The sequence below is a fragment of the Alligator sinensis genome, unplaced genomic scaffold, assembly GCF_000455745.1.
Source record: "Alligator sinensis unplaced genomic scaffold, ASM45574v1 scaffold593_1, whole genome shotgun sequence".
Lineage (NCBI taxonomy): Eukaryota > Metazoa > Chordata > Crocodylia > Alligatoridae > Alligator > Alligator sinensis.
In genome coordinates, this window is record NW_005842415.1 from 1 (window position 1) to 11189 (window position 11189).

General features: G+C 42.8%; 1 protein-coding gene across 1 annotated transcript in view; it reads right to left on the reverse strand.

Annotated features, from left to right (window-relative positions):
- Positions 1-231: 231 nt before the first annotated feature.
- LOC102384216 (protein diaphanous homolog 2) overlaps positions 232-11189 on the reverse strand; it is a gene marked incomplete at its 3' end in the record, with an annotated part of 232060 nt that continues 221102 nt past the window's right edge. The window contains exons 17-18 of the mRNA XM_006030052.2: positions 6790-6931; positions 232-313 (exon numbers count right to left, since the gene is read on the reverse strand). Coding sequence (XP_006030114.2) covers positions 232-313; positions 6790-6931 — 224 coding nt within the window. The remainder of the gene's footprint in view (positions 314-6789; positions 6932-11189) is intronic.

The following is an 11189-nucleotide window of genomic DNA, read 5'->3' on the forward strand; positions in this document are numbered from 1 at the left end:
CACCCTCCAGACCCGCACGCGGGGCTGCTCTGCGCCCTGCCGGCTGTTGTCGCGTGGGGCCGGGGGCATTGCGCCTGCAGGCAGGTGGGAGCCGACGGAGCTGCCCCGGCCCCGGCGAGGAAAGCCCGCTCCGTGTGCCCCACCCCGCCCAGGCCGCGAGCACGGGAGCTGTCCCCTGAACCTGCGGCGCGCTGTTTCCACAATACAGGTACTCCTCACTTAACGACCTACCTGCTCAGAGTACCGACTGCTCGGAGAGCTGGTCGTAAGTCCACGCAGTCGTTAAACACGTAGGTCATTAAGTGAGGAGTACCTGTATTATATTTTTCATTATCCATATTTTTTCATGTCAAAGTTAACCTATGACATCCTTAAACACAATCAGAAGTAAACTTGGGGTTGCTGGTGCACAAAAAAGGACATATTTTGAGACTTCCACAATATCAGCATTTCCCCCCCGTCCCATTTCCATTCTTCAAAAACAAAGATGTTACATCATCATCACTTAATGCAAACTCTAAATATAATTAGTGCAATCATATTAAGACATTGAATCACATCTTACATTTTACTGATTAACCAGGAAGATGAACTACAGTTTTAAGTGTTTCCTCAAGATAGCTTATATTTACTTCTCAAAAGTTATTATGATTGTAACATCACTCTTATTTAATTTGTCCAATTTATTACTATTAATAACTTTAATATTCAGTTTAATTATACATAGTTTGTAACACAATGGCTAAGTTATTTGAATTAAAAAAAACTGAACTGTTACAAAACAGAAGCAAAAAGGTAGCTGTCAAAAAATGTATTCATAGTGGCACAGACTACAAGTGGCATATAGGATTATAAAAGAAAAATCTAAAGTTTGGAGTGGTGGGGAAAGACTGCATTTATAGTATAGGGTCTGCTACCAAGGTGAGGCTGCAGCGGATTCAGAAATGCTGGGTGCGTCAACACAAGACACATTGAGCGCAGCAGACTAACTCTATTGTGCATTAGCACGGAAGGCAAAACCCATAATAACACGCTATTGTGAATTAAATTTAGTATACTACGCAGTAACATCACACAAAAAGACCATTTGCACTAAGGTGCAGTAGTGTCAATTACAGTGCATTAAGTTAGTACCCGTCATTACAGATACTAAACCTAATGTGCTGCAATTACAACACATTAATGAATGTGTAGGAGGTACCAGGAGTGATGAGTTCCTTGAAATTAGTAGAAAGGTAGGAAAAAAGCCTATCGAAAAGAAGTCAGATATAGTAGAGAAGGCACCCTGCTGACAAGATGCATTAGCTACGTGTATGTATATATACATGGAATGTATAGATGGTCACTCAAAAACCTTATTTTACTTAAATGAGTCCATGTAAAGTTCAGCCTGATATCTATTAGAAACATGTATTAAATCAAAGCTTATTCACCAAGACTAGCAGGGACTGGAACAGAGCAGACAAGGAAAGGTAAGTTTCTGATTTTAAGAAAACTGAAGCCATCTTCACTCTTACAAGTTCTTTAAATAAGACTGGCGGGAGAGCGCAAGTTAGGAGGGATGTTTCATTGTGGGCAAATTTTATTCTATTACTGTTAATAGAGATTTTCCATTATTTAACTCTTCCATGCACTTTTCCACAGAAAAAGGGGCAATAGGCCAATATGTTTAGCTATGAAAAGCAAATAAACCTTGGGGTTACCTACAACTTCACAAAGGTGACAAAGAACAAATAATTAACTTGCTTTAACTTTACTGACGTAGGAAAACTGAGGCAAAGAGAGTGGAAGCAACTTACTAAAGACGTAGCAGCAGGTCTGTGCCAAAACCAGCAATAGAACCTAGGCCATTCAAATCCTAACTGAATGCTATAAACCAAGGATGGCCAGTGCATCAGCTCCTGTGAACTGAATCTGCACCATGGGCTTCTTTTGGGCTTTCCAGAAAACTCATCTTTAGCACAGGGCAGTTGAATGCTGTCACTGTTCAACCCCTATTTTTCCCCACCATCTATTTTAGTCACTAACAGTGACTGGAGACTCCAAGGCCAGGTAAAAATATTATACGTTTACTAATATAACTGCTCAGGAACCAGTCTAATCCCATAACAATACAGAAGTGTGGCACCCATAGACTGGCTTAAAAATAGCAGAACCCAGTTTAAGATAGACCTGAATCAATGTGCGCTCAAACGTAATCAATTTAGGTTAGACTGGGGAACTAAACTTCTGCACCAGACCCCTTATTGATTCACATTAGGGAATTGTCCACTGGTATCCCAGGCACTTTTGCAGCCCCCCGCTAGCCCTCCTCTCACAGGAAGGCACACTACCACTCATCCTGCACTTGGCTGCTTCAGCCAAGCACCCAGCCAGCCCCAACCCTGGGCTCTCTCAGAGCTGAATCAGCACAGTGGCTGATGATGATGGTGGGGGGGGGGGGAAACAAGCAGCTGGGTGTGCCCTGAGCCCCAGTCAGGCTCTCTGGGGCTGTGGCCCCTCATGCAGGGAAAGGGGGTCCCTGGCTGGGTGTGCAGGAGCTCACCCAGGGAACCTATACCCCCTGCAAGCAGGCACATCTCTAAGGAGCATGACTGGGCTGCAGAGGGTGGGCAACCATGGGTGCCTTCATTGCCTGACTGCAGCTGACGTACCAGTGGATGATGATGATGATAGGGGAGGAGGGCTCTCCCATGCCTGGCAGTCAAATCAGGGGTGGCCCAGCCACTCAAGTGCGCTCAGTCTGCAGCCTAGGGAGCCCATGGGAAGATGTGCAAGAGTGCCCTCAACCTGCTGGCCTCAGCTAGTGAAGGCAGCCTGGGTGGTCCCTCGCCAACAGCCTCCCCTACCCCCTGCCCCAAAGGGCAAACATGGGTTCAGTTCACTCCCAAACTAACCTATGCTGCTTACTAGGGCTGTACGAAATGGCTCTGTTCCAACTTGGATTCAGATCCAGCCATTTCAGAGGGACAGTGATTAGATTCGGCATTTCGGATCACTGTCCTGATCTGATTTGGCCGAACCTGTTTTGGAAATTTGACACTGATTCGGAGACTCAGCCACAGACTATAACGGGGAGTAACTAAAATACCTATAACTTTGTCAATTTTGGCTGATTCGGACAAAAACAGCAGGGATGGTAGTCCCTTCTGAGGGCATGAAGTCCGCCAAGTTTCAAGGAGATGGGTCCAGGGGTTTCTGGGAAACTGCACCTCAAACTGTTCAAAGCAAAACCCAAGACACTTGTGTGTGTTAAGGTGCATGTGTAGGTTGGAGCTGTGTTGGTCTAAGGACATAGGAAGACAAGGTTCTTTGGGTCAATCTGATATCTTTTATTAGACCAACCGAGTAGTTGGAGAAATATATCTTAACAAGCTTTTGGGTTTAAAAACACTTCCTCAGGCTGAGGAAGCATCTGCAATTAGTATGTGTGCTCTTCCTGGATGGAAGAAATAGTAAAGAAGCCAGAGGCTGGTATGCAGGCAAGAAAGCCAGTCAGTGAAAATGTAAATTGAGACAGAGGGTGAGACACAGGCTGGGAGAAGGGGGGAGGGGATATCCTGTCTTATCCCTCTCCTCAGCAGGCACAGGCACAGGCACAACAAAAGAAGGAGCTTACTCAGTTGAGCCACTTACCTCCACAACTTCAACCTCCTCCCAAGTGCCTTCTAGAGAAGGAGACCTGGCTCTAGGGGAACTTTGAGGGGGGTGGAGCACAAACTCAGATTCCCCCTCCTTCCCCAGAATTTCCCTGGCTACGGCACTGAGCTCCACTGCTTCCATATCCAGCTCCTCCTCTGGCACTGGGAGGCTCAAGCTGGGAGTTGAAATCGGGGTGGAGGAGAGTGTTATGCTGGTGCTGGTGGCTATTTCTGGAGTTAGTGGAGGTAGGACAGGTGCAGACCTCCCACCTCTTTGCTGCCAATTCAGCAGAAGCCTCATCTCTGCATGAGGTGCATCTAAGTTGGGTGGGGAAACTAAGGTGCATCTAAGTTGGGTGAGGAAATTTACAGCTTTCCCTCTGCCTGCTCTCATTCCCCTGCCAGAACACCCGGCACCTTCATGTTTGGTGTGCTGGAAAGTGTGTGTATAATTTGTGTGTGTTGTGCTTTTCTGCACAGTGATAGATGACACACTACAAGGGAAAGCACACAGCTTTCTTTTTGTTTGGGGGGGATAAGAAAAACAAATAAGAGGATTTTGGGGGAAGAATTAGTTGAAAGGGATAACAATAGTGATGATAGGCAAGGGTAAGTGGGAAAGGACTGACTACAACTTGGTAGCAAGAGACTACCAGTACCTATTGCTACCAAGCAAGCCTAGACCTTTCAGATGCTATGTGCTCTGCTGCTCATGGTGCAAGAGAGAGACAGGTGACAGAAAAGGCAGAGAGCGAGCTTGACACAGAGCCTCATATGCTGTTTCTCCATCCCTCCCCCAGAGCACTATGACTGGGAGGGAACTCAGGGAAAGATCATGGTCACTGGCCAGCTCCAGGTGTCAATATCAGAGCAGTCCTTCCCCACTCTTCTCCCTCCGTCATCTTAGTTTCCGTTTCCCTGCAAGCCCATCTCTGAAACTGCAAAATATTCTGAAACATTTCCAAAACTCAGATGCTTTCATTTCATTTCAGAGATGTTTCAGAGGTTTCCATTTTGATTTGGTGATTTGTCTGCCAAAATGGGCTGACACACCTCTAAAACGAAACAGCTGCCAAAGTTTTGCACAGTCCTACTACCTACAGAAACCTGCATAAGTCTGATTGATCCCATCAGGTTTTTTGAACGTCTGTACTTAGCCTAAATTAAGTGGTGGACAAAGGACTAGAGGGGTGAAAAGTCAGCAGCAACCTTCTGGACTGTAGTGACTTCAGAAGCCAAACCAACAAGTCTCCTGGGCCATAATTTAACCACTCAGACTGCCAGATGGACAGCCTTGTTCTAAATCACACTTCCTATGTGGGAAGATATCTGCAGCATTTAAGATTCATTTTTGTAATTTGTCCTACATTTAGTTCCAGATCTGAAATTAATGAAGCTAAGGAGGTTTTAGTTTTTGTATTTAGGACCATAGCTTGGCCAAAGCAAAGAAAAAGAAAAAACAAATGATTCATGTTAATTATTCTTAACAATTCTTAGTTATCTGTGGGCATTCTATTTCAATGGCAAAACAAAAATACCTTTCACTTCTATACGCACTAAGTCTGTCAAGTACCTGTAGAGATTTCATCTCGTAAGAACCTTAATTTCCTGATTTTGCCACTATATGAAGATAAATATCTATACCAAAAAAACCCTATATATATTGTGCAAAACATACATTAACAATAATGGGAAAAAGCAATACAAAACTTTTACAAAAAGGGGAAAATATATTTTCATTGTTGTCACAACCCAAAGGGTGTGATTTTTGTTTTTGTGTGCTTCGGCACTGCTAAATTATCCCCGCTAAATTATAGCTTCCTTGCACGGTGGAGTTTTCTGCTGCAAAAGAGAACCCCGGTGCAAGGGAGAATTTCCCACCAATTTGAAGCTTTCTTTGCAGGGTGCATTTCTTTGTTGCAGCACAGAAATGCTCGTTGCAAAGAGTTCCCGCCATTTGCATGCTAATTCGAGTCCCATTATTGGCTAGTTCTAAATTATTCACACGTGGCGGCTAGTGATTGGCTTGCTAGCCGTATAAGAGGCTTGAGTGGTTTCCGCCCAAGTTGGAGGACTCCACGAACAAGGGAGGAGGAGACTTCACGCTGTGTGAAGATCTCTAAGCGCTGCGGATCCTTACGGACCCAGCGCATTTCAAGCAGGCAACAGAGGTCTGATCAACCTCTAGCCTCTCCCCGTCGCCGATAGAGTCCCAGACGTATCCCTTCCCGCGCGCAAACGAACCGGACCCACGGAGCCTAGCAAACTTCGTGTGAGTCCTTGCCAGACGACTCCAGAGCACTTCTACCCAGGTTCGAGTCCTGCAGGTTTATTTTTCCCGTCGCCGGAACCCTTTGCGACGTACCCTCGTGCCCTACAGGTTCGAGTTTTGTTTTCTTTTCTGTCTGTAACCGCAACTCAAGCAAGCTTTCCAGCCTACACCACTGCCATCTTGGTGTAAGTAAACAATCTTTTAAACTACCGATACGCGTCTGTGCCTAATTCCAGCTCGAAGGCCTTCCCTCTCCGACCAGGCGTGCCCGGGCTGCTGGCCACAGCCCGCGTGCAGCGCGAAAAGGGCTCGGGTCGCTCCCGGCCCGCACAATTGTATCTAACAAAGTACAACCAACCCTCAGTTAAATTATTGGGCTACTGCACACCACAACTTCAAAACTGTTCTGGCTCACAAAGATCAGCATATTCATTCTTTAACTGGGCTAAGGCACTGAGTTCCTTCTTATAAGAAAATAGTTTTTGAATAAATAATATAGATTAACACGTTGAACTGCTGAGCTTTTAGTTATTATGTCAACCAATTCATAGGAAAAAAAAGGGGGCACTGCATAAATGAATCCTTCTGAACTCCTAAATATAACTTCTGTTTTATTATTTATCAACAGCACTGTGCTGTCAATCAGAACAGAGATACAAGATCTGATTTGTCATAGAAATGCCTTTTATAGAAGGCAGCTGTTAATTATACATCACTATTCCTTTCACTTCTATATGCACTAAGTCTGTCAAGTACCTGTAGAGATTGCATCTCATAAGAATCTTAATTTCCTGAGTTTTGCTACTCTATGAATAAATACCTATATATATAAAACCAATACAAAGTTGAAGGGAAAAATATTTTCATTGCATCTACGAAGTACAACCCTCAGTTGAATTATTGGGCTACTACATACCACAACTCCAAACTGTTCTGGCTCACAAAGATCAGCATATTCATCCTTTAACTGGGCTAAGGCACTGAGTTCCTTCTGTTCAGGAAGATTCTTCACCAGATTCTGAAAAAAGCAAGGTTAAATTACATCAGTTTTAAATTCTAACAGTTGTGATATTAACACTTAATAAAATGGATTATATGGCATGTCAATGTAAATCAGAGCATCTTGAAACTTAAAAATTGTTTTAGATAACTCCAATAACCACACAGACCACATAAAAGGGGAAAAAAAACCTCAGTAAATTAATCTCTTTTATACAGACATCAACATATCCACAACAGTCTGACAGGAGTCATGTTCTTCCCACAGTCAATAGAACAAGCTAAGTCACAGTTATTTAAGTTCAAGTATGAATCACTTGTCATACAAGCAGCCATTGAAGTATGAGCTACTTGCTGCTACCATTTCTTCATCCCTGGTTTTGTCTCCTCCACTAAGTATTAAAGAAGCCCCTTTTTATGTACACAACAGGACTCTACTATCTTGGGAGGCTAGTTACAAAACCAATACATAGATATAATTTGAAAGATATTTATACAGAAATGGAAAATATTCCAGAATTGTAGAAGACTCATAACTTCTCAGATATGAAGCTTAAACTTTTCAGCTTGATCACCCTCGATGATGCTTAAATAAAGCAAGATATACATGCTCATCTCTTTCACATTGAAAGAAATCTTTATACATTTAATGAGATCAACCAAACCCTGGAAAAGGACAGACATAATTTATATAGGGTTTTTTTTTAACTAAAAATATTTTACTTATTAAAAATCTGAAGAAATTTATAGTAAATTTAAAGTATATATACATGTATTGTAAAATGTATATGCTCTTTTTATATGTATAACATTTTCATATGTTTATTTATATATACATACATACATACATACATATATAGATAGATACATACATACATACATACACACACACACACACGTGTGTGTTTCTTAGTTGAAGGGACATATAAGTAACATTTTAATCTTATCCACTGGAAAGTCAAGTCTTTCAGAAAAAAGTGGAGAGAGAGAATACTAATATATATAAAGGGTCATGTTACCTTAAATGTTTTCCTTCAACTACAGGAACGCAGAAGTACAATATTATCAGACTAATAAGAAAAATTACTGTTGTACATATCCATTAAGGGACTAATTCCTAGATTGACCTCCTTCCCCCCTGCCAAATGTCAACAGGTTATTATTGTTTACTTGGAACTTATGACAAACTAATTGGGCAGGCAGTAAAACTGACAGAAAACCAGACCTGAATCCATTCTATGGAAATGTAAGGGACTGTACATTTTTTGTCATAACAACAAGGAAAACTGAAAGATCTTTTCTGACCTCTCTCACAGATCTTTACACCTTCTCAATTAGCAGGACTATTTTTGATAGTATGTATTCCAAACCAACATGAAGTACTTGTCCACAGAGTTCAAGAACTGCTTTCCATAATGGAAGAATTTGAACAAAGAGGGGGAAAGTGCTGCATGATCTACATGAAGGTAATTCTCACATGTTCCCCCAAGATTTCCCTATGAAGGCCGTTGTTAACTATGAATACAAATGGAAATAAAGAACCCTATTATCAATATGCCTCCAGTATTTGTTCCTTGTATACATTAATTTAAGTGAAGTGAAAGTTTAATGCCACTAACATCTTATCTTCTACAATACTTTCAGTCCTTTAGAACTTCTAGATATACATGACAGATTACATCCTCTCTGATGTAAATGCTTATGCTCATTGGGCACCAGTTTTAATATGGGAAAATCTTTTTATAATATTCATTGTGTTTTAACATGAAATGCTGTTGGCACTAGCTGGGCTGGACCTTTATTGTCATATACTTATAAGAAGTATCCCTTTTTTATACTAGGTTCAAAATACACTGGAACTCAAAAGTATACGAGCTAGTGGTACCTCATAACCCCTGCTTCAGATGAATGCAATTTGGCAGAGTCAAGAGCTAAAACTAAATCAGCGTAAAAACGGAAAAGTAAACGCCTCCCATTGTAGATATATTTATGGCACCACAGTATGTGTGCAGTCCTTCATGCATCACAGATTTCATTTTATGGTATGTCAGCAGTATGATGTAAAAGAATGCCTGCTAACAGAACAGAGACCTTTAGCTACTTTCCCCATTTCTCTAATTATTCTACAGAATTCCCCAAACTTTATTTTCTGTAAATGTTAATTGCCCACTTAAAGGTTAGTTAAAAGAGGGTATTGAACCATAATCCCCTTTCTTCCTTGCCAAAACATAACCTTTCTTTCTTTTTATCTCATTAACTCACTTTACCTTTAGTGGGGAAAATTTGGGTTCTCCATAATTAAGCCTATCATATTATACATAAATTATTTTTAAGACAAAAGAGACCTTTGCCTTGTTTAACCAAATTCAATTTAGAATGGCACAGCTATCACTATATATATCTCCACTAAGATGACAAGTATATCCAACACAGGAACCCCTACCACCTGGTTTATATTTCTCATGCTGAGGAGACAGCTAAGGGTTGGGGGAAATGGGCTGGGGTGGGAGGGGGTGGATAATTCTCTTTCACATTGCAATTATAACCAAAGATATGGCATGAACAAGTTATTCCAACCCAGGTTTTCCCATTCTGCTTGCTTAGATTAGCTAAACCTGTCTTGGATATAAACTCCATGAGGCACAATGTGCAGAGTTTTCATTAAACCATTTTTCATACAGTGCATTCTGCTTAATTCATCACTCCAAGGGTAATGCAAATAATGGTGAACTATCCAGCAAGAGTGGATATATCAGGAGTGAACTATATCATCAGGAGTGGATAACTGGGAGGAGGAAGATGCCCTAGAAGGAAAGTTAAGGAAAAGCAAATGAAAACATAAAATGGTGGATTATCCAATAGGCACATTAATCAATTTCCTGAAATGTATGTGCTAGATGCACCTAAACCCAAGATAATGCCTCAGATGAAGCTGCATATACAGAGCTACAATATTCAGCATTTTGACTAAAGTGGCATAAAGTTCGTAATCACTGAGCTTGATAACATTATTGAAGGTTGGTGGTGATTAAACAATACAACACTTTACATGCCAGTTACAAATGTATATGCATTAAGAGAAAAATTTATTTTTTAGGTGCAAGTAATAATAGGTGACTCACATGTAACTAAAAATAGCAACGAAAGGAATTTTTTTTTAAACTTATATAAGGGTTTATTTGCAATGTTTTACTCCAAATCACTGTCTTTTCCACTTCCCCATAAGGATGGATGAAATTGACGGCTATTTCTTTTCCGTGCAGGACCAGGCACCTAAGGAAGAAGCAGCCCGGGGAGTGCCCTCCACAGCAGAGTGGCAGACGGGCACATCCAGGACTGGACCTGCTCGCAGCGAACAGGTACCAGTTCCTCCAGTCCGACTGGAGAACAGGTACGAGGCCCTGGCGACCCTGCAGGAGATGGAAGGAGAGGAGGAAACCCTTGGGCAGGAAGCAACACCACATTCTCCATGCTCCAAACAGGTCAAGAGATCCAAGCGGACCCAGAGGAGGAGGCGACGAGTGCTCGTCATAGGCGACTCCATCCTGAGAGGTACGGAAGGGCCCATCTGTCGCCGGGACCCCTCAACATGAGAGGACACTACTGCCTGCCCGGAGCAAAGATTCGGGATGTGACGGAAGTAATCTAGGCCAGGATCAAGCCCACTGATTACTACCCCATGGTCCTAGTCCATGTGGGTACTAATGACACAGCCAGGAGAACCCCCGATCACCTGATGACGGACTAGAATGCTCTGGGCGGCGTGCTGAGGGAGTTCGGTGCATAGGTGGCATTCTCTTCTATCCTACCAGTGAACGGACGTGGAAGACGGCATGAGAACTGCATCAGAGAGACAAACTGGCGGCTTCGGCAGTGGTGTCTCGAGGCAGGCAGGCTTCCTGGACAGGGACATGCTCAGTTGGGATGGGCTTCACCAGTCCCCCAAAGCTAAGCCTGTGTTTTCTTCTAGGTTGGCCGATCTCCTCCGGCGGGCTTTAAACTAGGCTCGTCGTGGGGAGGGGAAGATGAGGGCAGGGGAAGCTGTGGACCACCAAACCATGTGGCACCCACAAGGACAGCCCAGCCTGAAGAAGGAGAACATTGGGAACCTGCAAGCCATGGGGCAGCCAGCACTACAGCACAGGTAAGCAACAAGAAGGTAAGAAATGAGGGGCCCCTTGGGATTCGGAGTTGGGGGGCAGCAAAGGCACCAGCAGCAGGGCTCAAGTGCCTATATACTAATGCTAGGAGCATGGGGAACAAGCAGGATGAACTAG